At 51.2% G+C, this 23,376-nt stretch overlaps 8 protein-coding genes across 8 annotated transcripts; 4 read left to right on the forward strand and 4 right to left on the reverse strand.

Annotated features, from left to right (window-relative positions):
* Nucleotides 1-338: 338 nt before the first annotated feature.
* On the reverse strand, nt 339-3,378 carry N7474_005658 (uncharacterized protein; the record flags this gene model as incomplete). The annotated part of the gene is made up of 6 exons (XM_057197073.1): nt 339-743; nt 1,483-1,812; nt 1,868-2,194; nt 2,248-2,722; nt 2,781-2,934; nt 2,982-3,378. 6 exons carry the CDS (start codon nt 3,376-3,378, stop codon nt 339-341), a joined length of 2,088 nt encoding a protein of 695 aa, XP_057054469.1.
* Nucleotides 3,379-5,439: 2,061 nt separating this feature from the next.
* Nucleotides 5,440-7,186, forward strand: N7474_005659 (dihydrolipoyl dehydrogenase; the record flags this gene model as incomplete). The annotated part of the gene is made up of 4 exons (XM_057197074.1): nt 5,440-5,575; nt 5,670-5,749; nt 5,813-6,295; nt 6,347-7,186. The coding sequence occupies 4 exons, from the start codon at nt 5,440-5,442 to the stop codon at nt 7,184-7,186; spliced, it is 1,539 nt and encodes a 512-aa protein (XP_057054470.1).
* Nucleotides 7,187-7,483: 297 nt separating this feature from the next.
* N7474_005660 (RNA-binding ATPase activator ESF2) lies at nt 7,484-8,467 on the reverse strand (the record flags this gene model as incomplete). The annotated part of the gene is made up of 1 exon (XM_057197075.1): nt 7,484-8,467. The coding sequence occupies one exon, from the start codon at nt 8,465-8,467 to the stop codon at nt 7,484-7,486; it is 984 nt and encodes a 327-aa protein (XP_057054471.1).
* Nucleotides 8,468-10,013: 1,546 nt separating this feature from the next.
* On the forward strand, nt 10,014-10,685 carry N7474_005661 (ankyrin repeat domain-containing protein; the record flags this gene model as incomplete). The annotated part of the gene is made up of 1 exon (XM_057197076.1): nt 10,014-10,685. The coding sequence occupies one exon, from the start codon at nt 10,014-10,016 to the stop codon at nt 10,683-10,685; it is 672 nt and encodes a 223-aa protein (XP_057054472.1).
* A 796-nt stretch (nt 10,686-11,481) lies between these two features.
* Nucleotides 11,482-11,997, forward strand: N7474_005662 (uncharacterized protein; the record flags this gene model as incomplete). The annotated part of the gene is made up of 1 exon (XM_057197077.1): nt 11,482-11,997. The coding sequence occupies one exon, from the start codon at nt 11,482-11,484 to the stop codon at nt 11,995-11,997; it is 516 nt and encodes a 171-aa protein (XP_057054473.1).
* Nucleotides 11,998-16,844: 4,847 nt separating this feature from the next.
* Nucleotides 16,845-19,030, reverse strand: N7474_005663 (phosphoribomutase PRM15; the record flags this gene model as incomplete). Its single annotated transcript, XM_057197078.1, has 9 exons — nt 16,845-17,005; nt 17,059-17,735; nt 17,787-18,076; nt 18,126-18,297; nt 18,353-18,362; nt 18,415-18,433; nt 18,486-18,805; nt 18,853-18,931; nt 18,980-19,030. The coding sequence occupies 9 exons, from the start codon at nt 19,028-19,030 to the stop codon at nt 16,845-16,847; spliced, it is 1,779 nt and encodes a 592-aa protein (XP_057054474.1).
* Nucleotides 19,031-19,234: 204 nt separating this feature from the next.
* N7474_005664 (fatty acid desaturase) lies at nt 19,235-20,986 on the forward strand (the record flags this gene model as incomplete). The annotated part of the gene is made up of 2 exons (XM_057197079.1): nt 19,235-19,443; nt 19,507-20,986. The coding sequence occupies 2 exons, from the start codon at nt 19,235-19,237 to the stop codon at nt 20,984-20,986; spliced, it is 1,689 nt and encodes a 562-aa protein (XP_057054475.1).
* Nucleotides 20,987-21,222: 236 nt separating this feature from the next.
* N7474_005665 (ASCC2 family CUE domain-containing protein) lies at nt 21,223-23,328 on the reverse strand (the record flags this gene model as incomplete). The annotated part of the gene is made up of 1 exon (XM_057197080.1): nt 21,223-23,328. The coding sequence occupies one exon, from the start codon at nt 23,326-23,328 to the stop codon at nt 21,223-21,225; it is 2,106 nt and encodes a 701-aa protein (XP_057054476.1).
* Between the last annotated feature and the right edge of the window lie 48 nt (nt 23,329-23,376).

The following is a 23,376-nucleotide window of genomic DNA, read 5'->3' on the forward strand; positions in this document are numbered from 1 at the left end:
TGACCATTCATCTCCGAACAGCTGCAGGTATTCTGCTGACACTGCAGCTGGTACCCTCGAGTCTGGTGCAAAATACGGATGTTTCCGCCGTGGAATAGCCGCCAATTTGAAATCGGACATTCTGCTTGTGTTTGTTTCGCGATGGGTAGCAGTCGAGTTGGAAACAGCGAACGCGACTCTGTAGTAGCAGTTCATGGATGAGCTGGCTGTCAATAGGTAGGATGAAGCTAGCCTGATACGTTTGTCCATAGTCAGAATGCAATTTTAACCCTAAGAAGTACATAAATACACATCGTAACGCCACCCCAAGTATTGCGCCAACCCTCCTTACACTGCCATTATTTTGTCAAGGACAACTCCACAAAATCCGTAAAACACTGCCCCCCTACCTTCCCCATCTCATCAAACTCCACACCCTCCTCCGCGAGCCGAATCCTCTTCTCCTCCCGAAAAGATCCACCCCCCTTGTGCTTGCTCACCCGCCACTCCCCTTTGTACCCACCCAGGGTGCGATCCGCCGCCAGAACGCGGTGACAGGGCACCTCGGGCGCAAAGGGGTTAGTACGCATAGCGTTGCCGACGGCGCGCGCGCTGGATTTGAGATATGCTGCCATCGCGGCGTAGGTCGTCCAGCGCCCTGCGGGGACGGAGAGGAGAGTGCGGTAGACGCGTCGGCGGAAGGGGGTGAGAGTTGGGTGGAGGGAGATGCGGCGAAGGAACTTTTGCGTCGTTGGAGATAGATTCTGAGTGGTGGTGACGGTGGTGATGGTGGTGGGGTCCGGCGTAGTGGGCATTGCTATGGTTGTCATGTTGCGAGGGGCTCGGCGCGTGCCAAGACGGGGATGGGCGCGTAGATGTACTATACGGACGCGTCGATCGCGTGCAGAACAGGTCTGGCTGGGTAGATGGAAGGTTTCTCGTGATTAGGAGAAGCGATGAAGGAGGAGGGAGGGGAAAACGGGATGGGGTGGTGAAGGTGATGGTTATACTCTGCGTCTTGTCCTCAAAGTGACCAATCAGAGCTCTTTGAAATATTTACCTCTAGGAGCAAGGGACAAATCTGGACTGGTCTATACAAGACCGATATTAAAAAAAAAAGATCCAAGGAACCACTCGATAAATATTATTCCAGAGCCATAACTTACTGGGCAGATCTGCTCTCCCTTCGAGGCCTTCCTACATAGTAGTATTCGCGAGATGCCGTAAGTTCCCAAAAACGAAAGATTATTGCTAGAGAGCTGCTGGCGCTCGCCAATTTCTGTCACACTGTTTCCAGAGTACGCAATAGTATACCAGTTCGCTAGGACAGACGTTCGGCCTAACTTGGTTAAGAATACCAGGTTTATTGTATAGACTGTGTATGAGTGTGGAATGCGATATAGACCTCTAGTTCTCTATGTATCATGTAATATAGCCTCTAACATCAATCCATTCTCGTAATCTTCATGACTCATTCCCAAGCCATCATCAAGTCCGATCCACATGTTCCGCCGCCACAGCATTGCCCTCCGTCTTGGAGATAATGTCTTTCACAGACACCTCCTTGCCAGTCTCGGGATCCACTATGCTGTTCTTGCGGCTGGTAGTCTGGATCATGTTCGGGTTCTCAGCCTTGAGCCGAGCGAAATTCTTCTCAGCGTCCCAAGCCCACGGGGTCTTCGCGGCAAACAGCAAGTCCATATCCTCCAGCGTGCGCTGGTTGCTCTCCGGATACAGCGCCCATACCATGGGGATGGTGATCACATTGCTGGCAGCGAAGATGTAAAGGGTCTTCTCGCCGATGGCACTGAACATGACCGGGCACAGGAGGGTCTGATATTCAAAAGTTAGCACCGAAAGTCACATCGTATCAAGCAAGGATACTCACCAGCCACCCATTACCGATACTCCATCCAACCACACCCCAGGCATTGCCTTTAGCACGCACCGCCAGGGGGAAGATCTCGGCGGGATACAGCCACGGCACGGTCAGCCAAGTGGCTCCGAAGGTGGAGGTGAAGATGAAGATCATCGAAGCAGCCGCAGCACCGAATGAGGATGCTTTGCCCATGTCGCCAGCCGCTTTCGCATTAATAGCCAACCGGGAAAAGCCGCCAGCCAAAAACATGGCAATGCCCTGGACGACGGAGCCCCAATAGAGAGTCCATCGACGGCCGATGCGGTCCAAAGTGAAGACGCAGACAAGAGTTGCGAACTACAACCGGAAAAATTAGCACTTCTTCTCTTCCGAATAAAGGTGAAGCATACCATGTAAAAGACATTATTCAGCCCGCTAATCCACTGACTCTTCTCCGAGCCGAAGCCAGCAATACTAAAGATCGTAGGTGCGTATACCGTGACACCAGCGATGCCAACCCATTCCTGCATGATTTGCAACCAGACCACGAGCTGCACGCGACGACCGATATGCAAATCCCCGGACTTGTACCCAAACAGCATGGACAGGTAGTTGTTGCTGTGCACCACGGTCTTCTCCATCTCGGCGATGTTCTGGATATCCTGGAACTCAGCCTCGGCGCGCACCCTCTCCTCAGGGCTGTCCCCACGCAGACGCTGCAGGATGTATTTGGCCTCTTTCTCGCGGCCAACTTTGACTAGCCAGCGAGGCGACTCGGGGAAGAACCAGACGGCAAAGAACAGGACTAGAAGCATAATGATTTGGAATGCGATGGGGAAACGCCAGCGGAAGGCTGACTTGCCGTCGTCGATGAAGGACAGGCCGCTAGTCAAGATTAGTTATAGGGCTTTTTGACCAGAGGAAAAAAGGAATGAGAACGTACAACTCCAACCAATATGCCAGAACAACGCCGAAAATATTCAAAGTAAACTCAATGGCAATGAACTGCCCACGCGAGGTGTGTTCGGCGGTCTCGGTGGCCCAAACGGGGACAATAGCGTTCAGAATACCAGTACCGATGCCGTTGATGAAACGTGCTGCAGCTGTCAGCTTAATTCTTGTTTCTTGTCACGTATTCGCCTACCGCAAATCATCCAATTGTGATTCTGAGCGGAGCACTGCAGACTCGCACCCAAAATCGCCCAAACGGCGCCCCCTGCGATACTCTTGATTCTGCCCATACGATCACCCAGCCAGCCACCGAACAGGCCGCCGCAGAGCGTGCCCAGGTAGTAGACCGAGACAATGCCGCCCTGCAGCAGAGAATTGGTGATCACGGGTGTCAATTGGCCGTCCTCCACCTTGGTATAGCCAAGGCCCATGAGATCAATGTAGTCTTTGGCGTTGTTCACGCCGGACATCATACCCTGGTCATATCCGAAGAATAGAATAGACAGAGCCGCAACGCAATTGATTCCGATGAGAAGCTGGCGCTTCTCCAGCTTATGGACGATGTTCCATTTGGGGATGAGATCACTCATTTTGAATGCAATCGAGAAAGAACCACTCGGTCTAAGAAAAGAACAAGGAAAGGAGGGAGCAAGGAGACCTGGGTCCGGGGGGTGGGTAGACTGAATCCGGCAGAGAACAAAGTCGACCGACCCGGCGATCCGCTTGCTTTTAAGTCTCAATAGGTCCTTCACGGCGCGAGTCCGAGAGTTAGACTTCGGTCCCAGGGGAAAGGTCTCCACGAGGATCGGCGGCGTCCCAGGCTCAGCAGAGGCCGGCACTCCAATATGGCTACATCCCGGCGGGGGTTATTCAATCAACGGGCTTCCCCACTACTGCAGACTTTGGTTCTGCTAGCCCCCGAGGGGAATGCAACCGGCAATCCGAGTCGTTCCAAATTGACAGCATTAGCGTCCGAGTCTTCGTTGCCTCGGGTGGCAGAACATCAAGCCAACTGCCTCACTTTTTCGCATCCTCAGGACTAGACCAGCCTGAACAGGGGCTGCCGATGCTGATGGAAAGGCGACTACTCCGGATCTAGTATGTATTCGCAGGGCCGGGAAAAAGTCGCCCAATGAAACCCTAAATTTGGCTCCACCGGCCTGGAAAAACAAGGAGTCACGCTCATTCCGAGTCGGCAAGCCGGGGGTTCAGCAAAATCGGAGCAAGTGCGTACGGCTGGCTGCTTTTAGTTAGGCAGAGCATGCTGTTAACCAATCACAATCGTATTCCTCGTCTCCTTCTTCAACCGTCTTTCATGTCCCGGTGGCGACTTGAATCAGGCACGTCGGAGATCGACCGATGGTCGTGCCGGCAAAAGAAAAGAGCAGAAGAACCCGCGTCTCTCCACACTTCGCTCCCCACACCCCAGAGAAGATTCAGCCGGTTTTCTTTTGCGGGAATACGTCATTCTATGGACACCTATGAACGGTCCTCTGACAGCAGTGAAAGTGGCCTAGAACTTGACTAACCGACGAGCTACTCCACTGAAATCCAGCTACTTGTTGATTCTGCCAGCACAAGCGTCTGTAAATGAAAATATATTCTCAATCCAAAGTGAGCTTGAGTTACTAAGCAGTTATCTTTAGGGTGTTTGTGCTTGGAGGTGCCATCTGTCTCAACCGAGACATTTTCTCAGCGCAGCTTTGCATCCTAATATTTGACAATCATCTCCATAAATAATGATCGAAGGTCCTGAGCAATGTGTGACTATAATCCGAGTCACAGCTTCTCTATTGAGCCCTATAGCAGATTCACCCTGCACATCAGAAATGAGAAACTTGCGCCCGAGAAAACAAACATGCTGTAATTACAAAGTATGTTACTGAGTCCAGCATGAGGATTCTCAACTGGCAGAATCGTCACGGCCCCAGACTATCGCCAAGACGGAGACTGGGTGGCAGACTGCTTTTGAAGCAACCGATTTTCCATATCTCTCGAGCATATTGTGCAAATCTATTCCATATATAACCCGTGGGATGTTCATTCCAAGTGGCTCGTCTGAATATGCACTTAAAATGTGCAGCGTCCTAGCTATCATCTAGGCACCGCCGATAGAATTGGCTCGAATCCCTCCGATCCCGCCTTTTCGTCAGGCCCGAGGCCAACCCATCCGCAAATAACCGTCATAATGGTCTAAGCGGGCTCCTCCGGCTGCTGTTCCATGAACTCCGCGGGCATGGCGTTCATTGGGTCTGGGGAAAGGCTAGAGTTGATCTGGCCGGGCGGGTGGAGGGCGGAAAAGGATTCTGCTACCCGGAGAGCCACCAAGTGCTATTCTACATAAATAATGCCATAGGGTACGTCTTATTCAACACCGTTTATTGCTTGATTTTCAAATATTTCCAACAAATACATCCATCCACCTACTACGGCCTGTCCTCAATATTCTCTATCGGCATCGCTCCCGGCAAAGTCGGCCCAACCGAGTCAACCCGGCTGCTTAGCTAAGCCTGTCTCAAAATACCGCAAAAGCTCGTTTCTTTCCCGTTCACAACCACCTTTGCCCCCATTGCGCACTCTCCATCCCTTCTCCGACTTCCTTGGGGGATTTACCTATCTATTGTTCTTGAGTCCTTTCCTTCGCGTCCGCCATGTTTCGCTCCGTCCTGCCGCGGGCTACGCCGCGCACTGCCATCCGCTGCGGCCCCAAGGCTGTCCCTTCAACCTTCATCGCTACCCCAACGCTCTTCATTGGCCGCTCAAAACGTGGTTACGCTTCCGATGCAGGTGAGTCCTTGGTCATACTGCCCTTCCGACGCTATCGGAGGCTTACCCTGTGCTTCCCGGGAGTGATTGCTGATTCCGGCCCATCGGGCAACAGGGGAACACGACCTCGTCATCATCGGCGGTGGTGTTGCTGGTTACGTCGCGGCTATCAAGGCCGGCCAGGAGGGTCTAAAGGTGCGGTTCTAACCTCTCAGCTTCATTTTTTATTTTCGAGGGCTAATTTGTTAACTCGACTAGACCGCATGTATCGAGAAGCGCGGGAGACTCGGTGGCACCTGCTTGAACGTCGGCTGCATTCCTTCGAAGTCCCTGCTCAACAACTCGCATCTTTACCACCAGATTCTCCACGACTCAAAGAAGCGCGGTATCGAGGTTGGGGATGTCAAGCTCAACCTGACGCAGATGATGAAGGCCAAGGACCAGTCCGTCGATGGGCTGACCAAGGGTGTTGAGTTCCTGCTGAAGAAGAACGGTGTCGACTATGTCAAGGGCACTGGTTCCTTCGTCGATGCCAACACCGTCAAGGTCGACCTGAACGACGGTGGTGAGCAGACACTGCGTGGCAAAAACATCATCATTGCCACCGGCTCCGAGTCGACTCCCTTCCCCGGACTGAACATCGATGAGAAGCGCATCATCACCAGCACTGGTGCTCTGGAGCTGACAGAGGTCCCCAAGAAGATGGTCGTCATCGGTGGCGGTATCATTGGTCTGGAGATGGTATAGTTTTTTTGTCCTCATTCCCAAGGGTCTGGCTAACAAAAATCGTAGGCTTCCGTCTGGTCTCGTCTCGGTTCTGAGGTCACCGTTGTTGAGTTCCTGAACCAGATTGGTGGCCCCGGCATGGACGCTGAGATCGCCAAGCAGTCGCAGAAGATCCTGGGCAAGCAGGGCATCAAGTTCAAGACCGGCACCAAGGTCACCAAGGGCGACGATAGCGGTGCGACGATCTCTCTGAGCCTGGAGTCCGCCAAGGGTGGCAAGGAGGAGACCCTGGACGCGGACGTCGTCCTGGTTGCCATCGGCCGCCGTCCTTACACCGAGGGTCTGGGCCTGGAGAACGCCGGCGTTGAGAAGGACGAGCGGGGCCGCTTGGTGATCGACCAGGAGTACCGCACCAAGCTGCCTCACATCCGCGTGGTGGGCGATGTCACCTTCGGACCGATGCTGGCGCACAAGGCGGAGGAGGAGGCCGTTGCGGCGATCGAGTACATCAAGAAGGGCTATGGCCACGTCAACTACGGCGCCATCCCCAGTGTCATGTACACGCACCCGGAGGTCGCGTGGGTTGGCCAGACCGAGGCCGATGTCAAGGCCTCAGGCGTCAAGTACAACGTCGGCTCGTTCCCCTTCAGCGCCAACTCGCGCGCCAAGACCAACCTCGATACCGAGGGTGTGGTCAAGTTCATCGCTGACGCAGAGACCGACCGCATCCTCGGCGTGCACATCATCGGCCCCGGCGCCGGCGAGATGATCGCCGAAGCCACCCTCGCCGTCGAGTACGGTGCGTCCAGCGAGGACGTCGCCCGGACCTGCCACGCTCACCCGACCCTTTCGGAGGCCTTCAAGGAGGCTGCCATGGCCACCTACTCCAAGCCTATCCACTTCTAGAAACCTGATATCCTCCTGCCCCAACCAACAAACACCATGTACTACTTTTTTTTGGTTTAGTCTACTAGCCCCGCTAGAAAACTACATGTAGCATTTCCTGTGATTCATTTCCTTTGTCTGAATAAAATGATTCTCCATCTACCAACGCTGCCATCCATAAAATCCTTATGCAATGCAAAAACAAAAAAATTAATGTTGATTAAGGTTTTCTCTGGGACCGCCCCGTTATGGGAAACTATACAGATGCGGCTCGACCTTTGACTAGACGATTCGAATTTGATCCATGGGCAAAAGTGCCTAGAAAATCTTGCCCAAGACCCTCTTCGCATCTTCCCTAATAGCCTGCTGATCCTCCTTCGCCTTTACAACATCATTCTGTACAAACCTCCTCCGCAAAGCCTGCGGTGCCTTCGCCAGCACAGCTTCCTCCTTGCCCGTATCCAACCGCTTCCTCTTCTCCTCCCTCTTCCTGGCCATGCCATCGGCAACTCGCCCGGCCTCGACGCCGGCCAGAAACATTTTCTCCTCTTTCTGGGCGCGTATATCCTGCATTCGAGTCCGGGCCTCACGCTCTGCCCTCTCCCTTCTTTGTTGTTCCATCAGATCATCCCATTTAAACCCCGACAAGTACTTCATGTTCCATATATCGTCATGGTACCAGCCGCCCTTCCGGCCGCCAACGATAGTCGCGTTGAGCGTCTCCGCGCAGATCTTAGCAGTCCGTTTCGAGGCAAACTCGACCCACCCATCCGTAAACATCTTGCGCTTGTTGCCCCGTTTGCGCGAGTCGCTCAAGACGAGCGGGGAGAGGAAGGTTTTGGTGATAGGTTCGAAGCCTCTGGCTTCCAGCATGGCTTTGAGAGCGCCGGGTTTGAGGTAGGGCGGAAGTGAGGCAAAATAGATAATGCCTGGCTTTTTCTTCTTCGCAGAGGCTTTGGGTGGTTTGGTTGAGAGAGGTTTCGTAGGCTTGGTCTTCTTGTCGACGACGGCGGTCGTTGTTTCTTTGTCGTCATTCGCTTCCTCCTCCTCTTCCGCCTCGGACTCCGTCTGCCTAGACTTGCGGCCCTTGCCTTTGATATCTGGCCGAGACCGCTGCTCCTCGTCTTCGCTATCGGACTCCTCGTGGTCCGACTCTAGACCGAAAAAGTCTCGATCTGCCGTCCGCCGCCGTTTTACGGCACGACCCTTGCTCTCCGCCACCTTCTCCTCGGAGTCGTAGCCACGGTCGATGGCCTCGTCATCGTCAATGCCTAGGAAGTCATCATGTGTACGTGTTGTCATTGTGGGTTGTCCCCTAAGATCAGAGGGAAGGTGAGGTGAGGGCGTAGAAGTGAGCGGATCAAAGGCTCCACAACTTTTTTTTTGGACGGCGGATCTAAATTGTTCCGACAACGTTTGATCATGTCATCAAGATCTATAGCCGCAATAACCCTACGTAAAGGAGGAAGAGTGTGTCGAAAACACCACAAAGACACGGATCTTTCAAAATTATTTGTACTGGTAACTCCAGTTGAAGACAGTGATGCATAAACGAGAAAAATAGAGTTTTTGGATAGCTAAACGCCATGCACAGTCCCTTTCCACCATCCACCCGCCTTATGCCATTGCTTTAGGTGACAGAGAGTAATGAAGATTCTTCTAGTTTATCTATATAGGAAAGAAAGTAACACGCTCATTATAGCAGTGGAAATAAAATAAAAATAAAAATAAAAATAAAAGAATACATGCAACAGTCAGGATTCGCTGGTGGTCACCCACGGTGTCGGGGTAGTCTCACGATACACCTGATAGGGAGGTTTTACGGATTCGGGCAATAGAGGCTCGCTGTATGACTTGGGTGCGACACAGTATAATTCCAAGACTAATCGCTGGCCCCTGAAACTCAGGTGCCAGCAAGGCTTTTATATACAGGCATTTACCCCGCTCCTCCACGACATCATGCATGCGATCGAGGGCCCAGCTGAGAGTACCCAGGAATTCGCTGAGCGTACCCTGCTTATTAATTTCTATATTCTTTTTGCCGACTTTCCTCTACAAATTTAGGGTCTTTAGCTTAGGGAGGGTTGGTGATTTAGGATCTTAGGGCTTAGGGAGGTGTTAGGGAGGTTTTAGGCTTTTGTTTTGGAAAAAATAGGGTGGGATAGAGACATCGGACTTAGCAAGCAGGGTACGCTCAGCGAATTCCTGGGTACGCTCAACTACGTGTCCCATGCGATCAATGCGCAGTTGTGAGGTAGCAGTAACCTTAAGGATCAGGCATACAGTCGCAACATAACGGCGTCGAAAGGGCGGTGTGGAGGTGGTCGGAAACTTTTGCTGTCCCACTGTATAACTACCCCTGTCCCAGGAATAAGTTTGGAATTGAACGCGTGGTTTTTTTTTTTTTTTCCCTTCAACGGGGGCCGACGTGCAGACTACGTCTCAAATCACCGAGCCAATACTTCCTCGGCTTCACATCTCAAATATCCCAGGTTTTCTCGCCCGAGGACACTACTTCTAATATATGACATCTACTCCTATCCAATGGCGGTGCCATCTTCTAGTATGATGCCCACCCTCGAGGCTAACCTGATCTGAACGATTTCACAATACATGAAAACGACATACACTGACTTACCCCGAAGAGCCAGCAGATTTAGCCGCACTCGAAAACGCGGCACAAGAAGGTCGTGAGGATCTGGTGTGCACGTTGCTTGAGCAGGGGAATTACACCGACTCGAAAAGTGGCAAATACGGACGCGCACTTCAAATTGCATCATCGAAGGGTCATGCAAGTATTGTTCGGCTCCTGTTAAACAAAGGAGCTGATATCCAAACCGAAGGGGGCATGGCACTCCTCGCGGCTTCCCAAGCCCACTTTGAAAATGAGACAGTCGCACAAACTCTGCTAACCAAGGGCGTTGATCCTGATACCAAAGGCGGAAAATGCGGCAACGCACTCCAGGCTGCAGCGCACAGAGGTCATTCAAAGATAGTCCGGCTTCTCCTGGAGTATGGTGCAGATGTGAATATAGAGGGGGGTTGTTATCAGACTGCTCTGTGGGCAGCCTCCTTCCTTGGCCGTGAGCCGGTTGTACAGTTGTTATTAGAGATGGGTGCTAATGTCAATGCCACCGGAAGACATGGAAGCGCACTTTATATTGCATCGTTGGAAAACCGGACTAATGTGGTAAACATGCTACTGGAACACGGCGCCAGTGTCACGGAGCCAGGCAAAAGTTACAGCGCTGCACTTTACACGGCATCTTACAACGGCCATGAGAAAGTGGTGAAGATGCTCCTCGCTCGAGGCGCAGATGTAAATGCGAAGGGCGGAGACTATGGCAACGCACTCCAAGCCGCATCGTTCCGCGGTCGTGAGGAGATAGTTCGGATGCTACTTGACCAGGGGGCCGATGTCAATGCCGAAGGTGGAAGATTTAGTAATGCACTCCAGGCTGCTTTATCGCAAAACCATCGCAATGTGGTCGACCTTCTACGCGAGCATATAGAAACTTAGCAGCCATACAAAATGTGTACCTATTTTCAGTGCTCCCACCAGGGCGTTCGGTTTTCTCCCTTCAGATCCTCCCGTTTTCAGGTACTCGCCCCAAAGTCGGACCCACAACAACGACTTGGGGCGAGTATCAGGTTGAGAATCCATGTGGGTACCTAGGTAGACCAGACTCGTTAGACGAGCCCGATATTTACCCCCCAAAAAAATACAACCTGGTGGACGTTATACTGTATTTTTCGTACAGCCGGGTTGGGAAAAGTCAGAGGAAGCTATCAATAGAATACAATTGCTAGAGGCCAGCAAAAATCGCTGGTCTTAGGGGGCCGGACCCTCTAAATGGAAGAATCCTGGGAGAAATCTTGCTAGCAAAGTGCCCCAGTTGTGGAACCAGGAAGTTAGACGATGGTGAGTTTGGCCCTCAAAAATATCGGTCAATTCTTTTCCAAGTCATATTTAATTGTCTGCCCCGTGTTCTTCCTCTGCTTGCCATTTCTATTTCGACACTCACCAAATTGCCGTCATGATGGCTTTTTACCAAATTTCTCTGCTTTTCGCCCTATCATTCTGGGTATCTTGTGTTATTTCGGCCAATTTTAACCTACCGACTGGCTATGAAGTGATTGGATACAGAGAAGTTTCTTCGGTAAACACATACCCTTATCTTCCATTCACTAAAGAGGTTAATATGAGCTAATTTGGCATTGAATAGCTCCAAGCGAAGGAATATAGAGAAAAAGGGACAGTTACCTATGACCCTACGGCATCACATGGCGGAAATCAGCTTGGTGAAGGTATATATATGTACGCGGACCCGGACGAAATGAGAGAGCCGCAAAGAGAGTTCGTTGCCCTAAATGAATTGTCGAGGATCCCGAAACTGATTCAGCTCCTTTCAAGGTACTGCGTGATCGCGGCGCTCAAGTCCAACTTTGCAAAAATCCATAAAGCGTGGATCCCAATGGACTATAACACGGGCGGTTGTGAAGGCGATCTGGGAGATGGAACCATATATTTGTGGCAGAATTTGCAAGATTATAGCGAGAAAGTCCAGCTGATTGACGGATATTTTATGAGTCTGGGTTTGGACTGGGACGCGCGAAGAACACTGATGGTCTCTGAATATTCTGGAGATACTGGAGCCGTCCAGCTCTGCCTTCCTGAGGCGCAATTGAATGGCAAGGGAGGCCATTTGGATTTGAAGGTTTGGTGCTCTACAAATAGGGACGACGTCAATTTTGGCAATGTGGAAATTATGGACTGGAACAATTTTGAGAAATCTGGCCAGATGCCTGATCTGTCGGATCTAGGGTTCTAACGGCCATCTGCCCCCTCCCCCTAAAAGGCGTCTGGAGGCAAGACTTGAGGGCCAGTTCAGAATTTACTACACATACTGAACTATGAGATGCCACATTTTTCTGTGACTCTGGCAATCGTGGCGTCCAGTAGTAGTGCATTAGTACAAGAAAATATTGCGAGGGACCTGTCACGAGATAGTCAAGGATTAGTCAAGGTGAAAACCCATGACCTGTCGGGAGAAAAGAGCAAACGCAAGTTTGATTAGGCCTCTAAATGGTGCGGTCCCGGTCCTATAGTTGGTGACCAAGGACCGGACCACGGGACCGCAATTGCATAAATTTGCTAAGATTTTCCTTTTTCGGCTGTATAATTTGCTGATTCATCTAATTTTTTACCGTTAACGTGATCCACGAGCAGGAATTGCTAGGGACAGGGAATTGCTAGGGACACCCCTGTTTTCACTACGGGCACCCCTAATTATGTAATTACCCTTATTACATAAGTAGAATAATCATGTGATCTGTATCTGAATTTCATTCTCTATTATTTACATGATCTTCGTGTATGTCCAACTTCCCCACATATACTACACTTTGGCGCTGCCTTCTTCCGCTTCTGTATAGGCTCTCTATCAACATTTTGCTCTACCTCGTCCCGCTTCCGTTTCCTAGGCTTTGGCAAAGGAATCAGTGGCTCTAATAGTGGAAGATATTCTGATTCACCGTCGTCTAGGCCTATTCGCCAGAATTGGTGGATATCTGTTAATGGAATAGCTTGATTGCTCTTCAATAAGCTAGAAACCCGATGTGCGCAAGGTAGACCCATAGTTCTTGTGAACGTATTTGTACAGGGAGGCAAAGGAGCTAGATCTGTAGCTCTTTTAGCTTTTGAAACTTGCTCACTAATTCGTCGAATCGAATATCGAGAGGTCCTAGTCAAAATATTAGTGAAAAGCTTTTGTGATGGTACTACTACCCTTTCAATTTGATCTCTTGCAAAATCATATTCGAGTGTAGCATGTTGGGCTTGTAAAGCTTGTGAAATCCTTTCAAATACAAGTAACATGTCCCCTGTTGAAGCTCCTATATGCTTTTTTAAGAAGGCATGTGAGCCTTCAACTCGGGAGGTCGCTGAATTACCTAGGTGTAGGTATTGCTGTGTCCACGCAACTATAAATTTCTCTTTATGGATTAGCCAAGTTTCCTCTATATAGCGAATAGGAGGGAAGGGAAATTGCTTCTTAAAATCTAGAAGCCTAGAATTATAGTCACTCTCTGTAGTCGAATAGATAAGCTGATTCCACGATTGTAGAAATTTTTGATGTCCGTCATTTGTAGAAAAGTGCTGCTTTGTTTTTTGGGTCACATTTTTATTAATATGCCATATACAAAGTAAATGTGGGTATGTAGGGTAGATAGCCTTAATTGCACCTAATAAAGCGAGATCTCGATCAGTACAAAGAACTGGTTCAAAGGGTAAGGGGTTTAGAAAAGAGAAAAAGGCCTTTAAAGCCCAAATATAGCTCTCTTCTTCTTCATTTCGCATAAAGCAGAATGCGATACTAAATGTTGAATTTGAAGGTGATATGCCAATAATATGTAATAGAGGCATTTGATATCGATTCGTTTTATAAGTACAATCTAGTACAAAAACCCTATTATATTTATTAGCGTATTTAATTGATTCAGGGTGTGCAAACATAAAAAAGAGGATACGTCCTTCTATATCTTGCTTTAAAGCATATTTCCAAGTATTTTCTTGTAAAGCTTTTAGTAAAAATTCAAGGGGGGTACTATTACCAAGCTTCTGTCTTCGTAAAGCATCTCGTGCATTATAAATATCCTTAGACGTAATAAGAGCATTCGGATCCTCTCGTTTGATTAGAGCAAGGATATCACGGGGTCTTGAACCAATCTCAGACATATAAAGAATGATCTGTAGCTGCTCATCTGTAAATTTGCGAGCAGAAGGATGACCTATCATACTATTATTAGCTTCATGATTATGACTTGGGTTTCGTACCTTTAATTCCCACTTCTCACTATTAGGAATCTTCTTCCCATATAGCTTAAATGGACAACCAATCCGTCGTGTAGTTGTTAGTCGTCGTTTTGACCCTTCTGGCGCATTGATTCGATCATGATAAATACCACTGCGATCGCAGCCAAGAAAGACATTTTTATTCGCATTTGATCGTATAGTAGTGATAGCGTAGCCTTGGGAGAGAGCATGCTGACGCACAGAGTCTATTAATAGCTCTTTAGAATCAAAGATCTGCTCTGTAGGGGGCTCCATTTTGATGTAGATAACTACAGAGCTTCGAAATGGGGGGGGGGGGGGGGGGGGAAGGTAGGATTTATAGTAGAACAGACTATAGAATGATGTTGCTGTGGTAATTCAGATACAGATCACATGATTATTCTACTTATGTAATAAGGGTAATTACATAATTAGGGGTGCCCGTAGTGAAAACGGGGGTGTCCCTAGCAATTCCCCTAGGGACACTCCTTATTATGTAATCCATGGGATTAGGTAATAGAATAAGTCATGTGATGATTGTATCTGAATTTCATACTCTCTATTATTTACATGATCTTCGTGTATGCCCTACTTCACCACATGTAGAGCACTTTGGCGCTGCCTTCTTCCGCTTCTGACTAGGCGCTCCTTCGCCTCCTTGATCTTGAACCCGCTTCCGTTTAGGCCTTGGTAGGGGAGTTAGGGGCTCTAAAATTGGAAGATAGTCTGATTCGCCCTCGATTAGCCCAATGTTATACGACCTTCGTACGAAGTCCTGATATTGTTATACCACAGTACTCAGCTGAAGCTTCGTGACTGCTGACCGCCTTTTCGTTCTGCTATGTTTATCTGCACATCATGTGTTCCCCTTTTCTTTCTTTCCTTCTTTAATGAATCCTTCTTGTGCATAGGACATGCCATTAATTGACACAATTTGGTCTGATCCCTAACAACTAAATGTTAGAATCCGTTTGGCCGCTATAGACTAAAAACTTATAGAGCCTAGTTCAAAGCTACCTAGTCATATCTTTCAAGCGTCGCGGGTACGAGTTCCTTATGGCAGATAGTATTATCTTCTTATTCCCGCTAATCCCAGTACTCTCGCATGAATCCACGCGACGCGGCACGTGCAATGCGCTCTTTAAGAGCTTTTTAGATTTTCAATTCGGTAGACATCGTGCTTGCGGGGTTAGTAGAGCAATGCTAAAGAGGATAAATGGCCCTAGGTCCTGAATTTATCTTTTTCACGATGGCCCGGGGGAGAGGTCAGCCCTTCTCACCCATCGGGGTGATAATTCTCACCCCGTTCTCACCTCTATCACCCTAGTCTCCAAATTTCTCACCCATATCACCCACACTCACTCCAGGGCACTTTCTTATCGCCCTTTTAAAATGACAAGGGTGTCAAGGGCACGTCGAGATTGGCCTTGCACAGTAGGTGGCTTAAGTACGGCTGAGCGGACGGGAAGCCCTGTTCTCCACACCCTGTGGTCGTATGTATCAGGTTTGGAGTTAATTATAATCATATTCTAACTATAGAGCCAGCCGTAGAGACCATCTCGAATGTCGCCATAACCTATTCGCTGGACTCCTACAAACCGGTATGTTATTTGCAAATATATATCAAAATAACTTATTTGATAGTGTTCCTCAATAAATTGAAACTGCTCGGCTCCCATGGACCCCGTTGTTGGCCCCTCTCCAGGTAACCGGCGAGGCATTGGTGATCATCTTTGCGATTCGAATTGTGATCAAATAATGACTCTTGAACTCCGTTTTCCATCATGCATATGGACTTATCACCTACATGCGCATCCTCGGTGCCCACAATCCATCATAGCGGCGGGTAAAGGCGGCCCCCACACCCGGAAAGAGGGATGTCGTTGCGCAGGTCGGGTATTGTGGCTGTGGTTGTCGTTGTGGCGTTGGCGTTGGCGATGACAATGATGACTCCCAGGGCAATGGTGCTCCTTTGGACAATCCGACACACTCTCTTCGCTGGCATGGCCGCAGAGACTACACTCATATGGATAATTTACTACATGTCCATGTCCATGTCCGGACATGCAATGTTGATGTTCGGCCTTCGTCCGATGATGCGCATGGCGGTGCAAATTCACGGATGATGAAGACCGCAGACACTTTGAATACACACTGCCGCCATTATTGGCGCATATCTGGCGACAATATGTATGCTTCGCATGAGGTGAATGGTCGTAGCTGTAAGCGCAGTAGCAAGAGTGTGAATGTGAATGGCAGCTGGACTCTTTTGGTGTAATTCTAATGCCGCGGTGGCCTCGGTGCCGGTTATTAGAGGCGGAATCACTCTCGTCGGAGGTGGATACATCGGTGCAGTGTCTACTGCACCGGTGATGGCTGTGGCTGTGGCTGTGACTGTGGACGCTGTGTGGGGGCATTACCACCTGAGGGTATGGCGGAGGACAGCAGTCGCAGTCAGAGGCGGTGCGGTGGCGGCAGTGAAATGGTCTGTCGGAATGCATCTCAAGGGTCTGAAATATCTCGAGCGTGTGGTGTTTGTTTTGAACCGTCGGGCATTCTACGATAAGAGGAGAGCCGGCCGTCTTATACGCAGCTCGCGGATATTTTCTGGTACAGGGGTTGGTGTGACCAAATCTCATGACTTTCAAGATAACTATTACGATTCGAAGATGATGCATACTTTTCTTTGTTCTCGGTCCGGGCGTGCAGCTGCAAGTCACACTAGGGCTGCAGTTTGCCTGATGCGTCGGGCGTCGGTGCCTGAGAGATGCATGCATGTTTGCTTCTCGAAGCAGTTTCAGAATTCCAGCACAGTCCTATTTAGGTTACCAGATCCTTGACCTGCATCTAGCTGATGTTGAGGATATGGCCTGACGACGTTGGAAGTTCTTTGCTGCATGTCATCGACGGCGTAAATGGCTGGATCCACTCGGTCATCACGGTCAGCCAGGTGTCACAGACGGCTTTGACGGCTTCTTCACGCGAGGAGCCGCAGCTCTCAATGTACACTAAACACTCGGAGTCAGCCTCGCCAAATAGGTAACCATATCACAATGCCTACCTTTGACTTTCGGCTCAGTCCCCGAACCACGAATAGTGAAGCGCACTCCCCCATTCAACCACAATGTGAGCATCTGACTGCTCGGATCCACTGGTAAATCCGGTTTGTTATCTGGTGTTTCAGAGTCATAACCCTCCGTCAAATCCCTCCACCGAAGAATCTGGAACGAGCCGAACTTGCGTTCTGCAAGATGCCGGCCACCCCTGATCCCTCGGAACAGCTGCATGGTGAGCTCTGAATTCGGGGAGCGGAAGTAGTTGTTCAATGTCTCATGGTGACCAAACGCGGAGAAGAGCTGTTGGAGTTTGGCATGTGCAGTCAAGCCCTGTGCCCTCCATTTTGCCTCCGCCGCTAGGAATACCATTGCAGCCGTGATTCCGTCCTTGTCATAGCAAACCGATGGAAACATGTAACCAAGTGCCTCCTCGTATGCGAATGGAACGGTGTATCCATCGTCTTCGAGTTTTCGGGCAACATTTCCCATCCACTTGAAGCCGGTCAAGGTCTCGACAAAGTGAACTCCTTTGGCCGCCGCCATTTTCTGGATCATGCCGCTCGACACGGCTGTCGTTAGGACTGCTGTACGAGAGGGGCCTTGAGTGGCTTCAATTGAATCGAAAATGTGCGAGGCAAGGAGAACCCCAACGTGGTTTCCAGTGAGTGTGAACCACTTTCCGCTGTGGTGGTCATGAGTTGCAAGCTATTCAAAATAGGACATAAGAACTCACTCGACTTTCTCCGCTACCGCAAACCGATCCGCATCAGGATCATTCGCGATGATCAAAGTCATCTCCCCTTGATCGGCTGTTTGCATAGCAAGATCCAGAGCACCGGCCTCTTCAGGATTTGGGAATTTCACCGTGGGAAAATCAGGATCTGGTTTCTCCTGAGAAGCAACAGTCACATAATCAGTGATCCCAACTAAGTGGCAAGTTTCTTGGAAGACCGAGCTTCCCACACCATGCAAAGGGGTGTACACGAATGGCCTGGGAGGTTTCCAGTCTGACACGGTCGATTTCTGTTAAGCGGCGTCAGTCCTCTCCTTTAGAGCATGTATGATGACGAACCGCATATTTGCTGACTTGGCTGGTATAATCCGACAAGACTTTCTGGTATAGACCAGTTGGAACAATGCTATTGATGACCCAAGCAGTTTCCTGTGGTTTCAGATTTTCCCGAATCGATTGTGCGATTTCCATATCCATGGGAGTATTGATCTGGGCGCCTTTGTTGAAGTAGCTGTGGTGTAGATCAAGTTAGCGCGGAAAGGATAACAAAACTTGGGGAGCCCAACACTTTGTATCCTAGAAAATTGTCAGTAAATATGCCAAATTCTTATTATCGGGATGCAAATACCATTATCTTCAGCTGGGTTCTACACATTTGTCCGTCAGCCACGTACTAACAAGTAATTGGGAGCGACCTACATGACTCGCCGTGACCATGATCCCCGCAGCAGCTTTGAAATGGCCGATTCCAAAGGGAACCATGGGAGTCGGCGACGCTTCCTGAAAGTACCACACGGGAATGCGTTCATTGAGGAACGCATTTGCGGCAAGCGAGGCGAACTTGGCCGAGTTATGGCGAGCATCGTGGCCAATGACGACCCCGGCAGCAGCGATCTCTGGATGTTTGGTTCGAATGTACTTGGCTAGCCCCTGTGACGCCTGGATGACGGTCAGGCAGTTCATACACGAGAAGCCGGCGGCCATGCGGCCACGCAGACCGGCGGTACCGAAGTCGATGCCTACTCCTCGATTAGATTGGACCAGATAACAACAGACAGACACCTACGATGGCGCAGGCGCTTCTCCAGCTCGTCGGTATCGTCGGAAGCCCGGAGGGTTTCTATCTCCACGCGAGTGGTGGGATCCTGGTGGAGTCAGTGTGAAGTGTGCTTCCGAGGTATAACCCGACTGACCTGGTCCCAGTCAAGCCATGTCTGGACCAAGGATGAGAGGGAATCCTCCATTATTACATATGTGGTTGTTGAATTCACTATGGCCGTCCAGAATGTGTACAAGTGACGAAGTGTCGATCATGGCCCCTCCACCCGTGTTGATCCACCCTCCTTCCTTCCTTTCGTTTCAGCCTTGGGACGGTGGGTTCTTCCTCCAACACCACCCTTTCCACCCTCCTAGGTGTTGACTTCACTCTTTCAACCCTCCTACACGCCATGCAGAAAGCCACTGCTGCTTCCCGACCGTCCAAGAAGGACACCGTCTTCACTCGCCGGCAGATCGAGGGCCTGATTGCGGAGGGCAAGCATGTTCTCATCTACGAAAGCCGCGTCCTCAAGGTAGATGCCTGGCTGCCCTTCCATCCCGGAGGAGACGTCTCGATCAGGCACATGGTGGGCAGGGATGCGACGGACGAGATCAATGCGTATGTGGTTGTGGGCGTACCTCGGCTGGAATAAACAAACACTGACCCGACTCTCCAAACTAGGTTGCACTCAACAGAAGCTCGCCAGCGGATGCCTTCATACCAGATCGGTTGGTTCGAGGGGACATGGATCAACTTCGTACCGCCCATTCAAGGCGGCAAGTTCCGCCCATACTCCGAGGAAACATGCTCAAGCGAGGAGGACTTGACCAGCCCGGAGGGCTCCAGCGAGGATGGATCCCTGCCTCCCTCGCCCATCTTTGATCCAGTCGATTCAAAATCCACTGCCCGGCGGAGACAGCCTATGTCGGACCCCTCGAGTTCGAGCTCGACACCTCCCAATGAACCCTCCCAACCCAAGCCGTTCTTCTTGGACGCTCGAACCAAGGACGAAATTGTTTTCGACACCGCCAAATATCCCTCTCTGGATACCGCCAGCCAGGAGAACATTAAACAGAAATACCGCGAGCTCAACATCCGCATGCAGGAAGCCGGGCTCTACCAGTGCAACTACTTCTCCTACTTCATCGAGTGCTGCCGCTACACGACCTTCGCCGCCCTGTTCTACATCTTCCTGCGCATGGGATGGTGGGCAACGTCCGCATTCTTCCTAGGCTGTCTCTGGCACCAGCTCGTCTTCACAGCTCATGATGCCGGCCACATGGGCATCACGCACAACTTCCACGTCGACACGGTGATTGGCATCCTCATCGCCGACTTTATCGGCGGCCTAAGTCTAGGCTGGTGGAAACGCAACCACAACGTCCACCACATCGTGACCAACGAGCCCGAACATGACCCGGACATTCAGCACATCCCCTTCTTTGCTGTCTCCCACCGCTTCCTCACCAGCCTGCGCAGCTCCTACTACGACCGCATCATGCCCCACGACGCCGCGACCAAAATCCTCCTGCGAATCCAGAACTGGTCCTACTATCCGATCATGCTCTTCGCGCGATTCAACCTCTATGTTCTGAGCTGGGAGTTCCTCCTCAAACGGCAAGCCCCCAAACGAGGCCCTGCCTGGTGGCACATCTGGCTCGAGGTAGCGGGCCAGTTCGTCTTCTGGACCTGGTTCGGCTACGGCGTGATCTACCGATCCATTCCAGATTGGAGCAGCCGGCTCACCTTCCTCCTCGTCTCGCACATGGTCACCGGCCCGCTCCACGTCCAGCTCACCCTCTCGCACTTCTCCATGTCCACCGCCGACCTGGGCGTGCACGAGTCCTTCCCGCAGAAAATGCTGCGCACAACGTCGGACGTCGACTGTCCCGCCTGGCTGGACTTCATCCACGGCGGTCTCCAGTTCCAGGCGATCCACCATCTCTACCCGCGCATGCCTCGCCATAACTTGCGCCAGGCGCAGAAGTATATTCTCGAGTTCTGTCGCGAAACTGGCATTCCGTATGCCACTTTCACGTTCTATGACGGGAATAAAGAGGTTATTGGACGGCTGGCTGATGTGGCGAAGCAGGTTCGCATTTTGGAGGAGTGTCGCAGGTCGATTGCTCAAGAGGGTGTCTTCACTGATCATCACCACTGAGTGTTATCGGCTTCAACGAACGCCCCGACGGCGATGGTTGTCGGGCTATGAATTTCCTTGGTTTCTGTAGATAGATCGCACGCCATGATCAGTATATTTCCCCAACATCTGCGTGTCCATAATGATGAATCGAATGTGTTTTATTTCATGCTTCTCTTAACGATCCTAAATATGCTATGCTCTAAATACAGGGTGAGAGATCGAGGGAGAGATAGGCCCATCCCATCCCATCCCATTCACCCTGGCAGCCCACCCCCACGCGCAATCTTCTTCGCACGCTGCTGTCGCCGATTATGATTTGCGCGGCTGGCCTTATTCTCCTCCTTCTTTTGTCTCGAGGCGGCACCGCTCTGTTCCCCAGACTGTGGTGGTGGTCTACCACCCCTACCTCTACCACCTCTGCCTCGTCCGCGTCCACCGCCACCTCCTCCTCCTCCCGCGCCGCCTCTGCCCCCGCGCGGAGCAGCAGAAACAGAGGAGTCGCCTTCCTCATCTGACTCGATCTCTTCCGGCCGTGGCTTTCGGTACGACGTCGGAGGCAGATCCGTCTGGTTCAAAGCCCCACCACCAACACCGCCAGAATCCAGCGCAAGTCGATCTTCAAGCCTAGCGAGCCGTTTCGGATCGCGGGAGAGCATGACAGCCCACCCTTCAATAGCCTCATCCGTCATCTCGGTGTCCCGCTTAAGAGAAGCGCGCGGCTGCGAGCGACGTGTAGCAGAATCACGCGCAAAGAGCGCAGAATTGGACTTGTAAGCGCGGAAGAGGATCATATCTAGTTGGTCGGCGCGGCGGTTGCGCATGTCCGCCTCTGCCTCAGCGTCTGTGCCGGCCGTCGTGGCGTCGACGGTTCCGCCCACGTCGGCGACGTCATAGGTGTCGTCGCGCTCGTCGTCGTCGGAGTCGAAATTCGCCAGCGCGGAGAGGATGGCTGCTTTGTTGGTGGCGTGCTGGCTGCGGTCGGCGAGGACTTCATCGGCTGTCAGGTCTGGGTTTGCGCGGCCGAAGCGGAGCTTGCTTTTTGATTGTGTGGCGGCTTCGGAGCGGCTGAGTTCGGCGATATCGATGTCTGCGTCGAAGATGTTCTTGCGCGTTGGCGCAGATGATGGGGGTGAAGGGATTGCTGGAGGCGTTGGCCGCAGTGCCAACGCGTCGTGGCTGGATCCTGCTTGTGGGGCCGGTAGCTGTTCGGTTCGATCTAGAGACTGGAGCTCCGGTGGCAGGTTGTCGTCTAGAAGTTGCGCGACGATGGTCTCCGGGTTGTCGTTATAGAACTCCAGGAGCCTGACGATAAACCCGGACCCGAGGTCGGGGAAGAGGTCTTGCACTTGCGTGACTAGTGACATCTTGTGTACATGGAGCTCCTCGGGGATAAGAGCACCAGACGATGGGCCTTTACCCTTGTCCACTTTCTTGCGTCTTTGATACCGGTGGTGCAGGGGCTTGGATTCCATCTGGTAGACGCGTAATTGGACGAGTAGATCCTCCGCTCGTTTTTGTGGATGCGCGGTTAGATATTTCTCCAATCGAAGAAGGATATCCGAACTGCAAACCAGATCAGAAAGCAGAGTCGGTTCCTTCTTCATCCTCGGTGTGCCTAAGCCTGCGGCAGCTTTAAGGCTGAATAGCTGGTCCAGGAGCAAGGACAGATTGGCCGATGGCTCTTTCAACAGCGAGATCATCCCGACATAGATATTGGCCACGAGAATCCGGCGGAGATCTTCCTGGTTCTTCTGGGTCAGGTAGGCATCCGAGACGGTGTCCAGGAAGTCCGAGCCTGCCATCAACACTTGACCGCAGGGCGGTAGCACGGACGCCAATATCGTCAAGCGGCGGACATCCGCCATGACCTCTGGATTTGGTGTTGCGCTTGCCAGAGACAGCTGCTTGATAATGAGAGACTTTGTCTTCTCTAGACTGGAAATGAGCTTCTCACTGTGCAAATCCCATGCCTTTGAGAGTGATGTCTTCAACGCCGTGCTTGAAGGAAAACAACAACATAGATTGCCCCACAGCTTGCAGTCAAGAATGCCTTCTGGCGGATCCGCCAGACTCAGCAGGTACCGCCTTGTCGCGAGAAAACAGAGCTTCCGAAGTCTTCTTGCTTTGGGTCCTGTCTGCAGGCCCGCATCCCCGGCTGCCATGTGCTGATAGTACGACTCCAAAAAGGAGACGGCCGGGACATCGTGGACCGCGGCATCTTGGAATTGCTGATCTGTTGCATTTAGACGAATGCCCAGCAGCATCATCCATGCATCCAGGCAGGCTTCCCAGTCATCTGATGGGATGGTGGACCGGAGTGCAGCGGGCGGCACTGGCGCGAGCGGCGGGAAGTCCGCCATGAGGGCGAGCGAGAGAATTGAGCAGCGAGACAAACCAGCATCCCATAC

The sequence above is a fragment of the Penicillium riverlandense genome (assembly GCF_028828495.1).
Source record: "Penicillium riverlandense strain IBT 135883 chromosome Unknown utg000003l_segment0_segment0, whole genome shotgun sequence".
NCBI classification, from domain to species: Eukaryota; Fungi; Ascomycota; class Eurotiomycetes; order Eurotiales; family Aspergillaceae; genus Penicillium; species Penicillium riverlandense.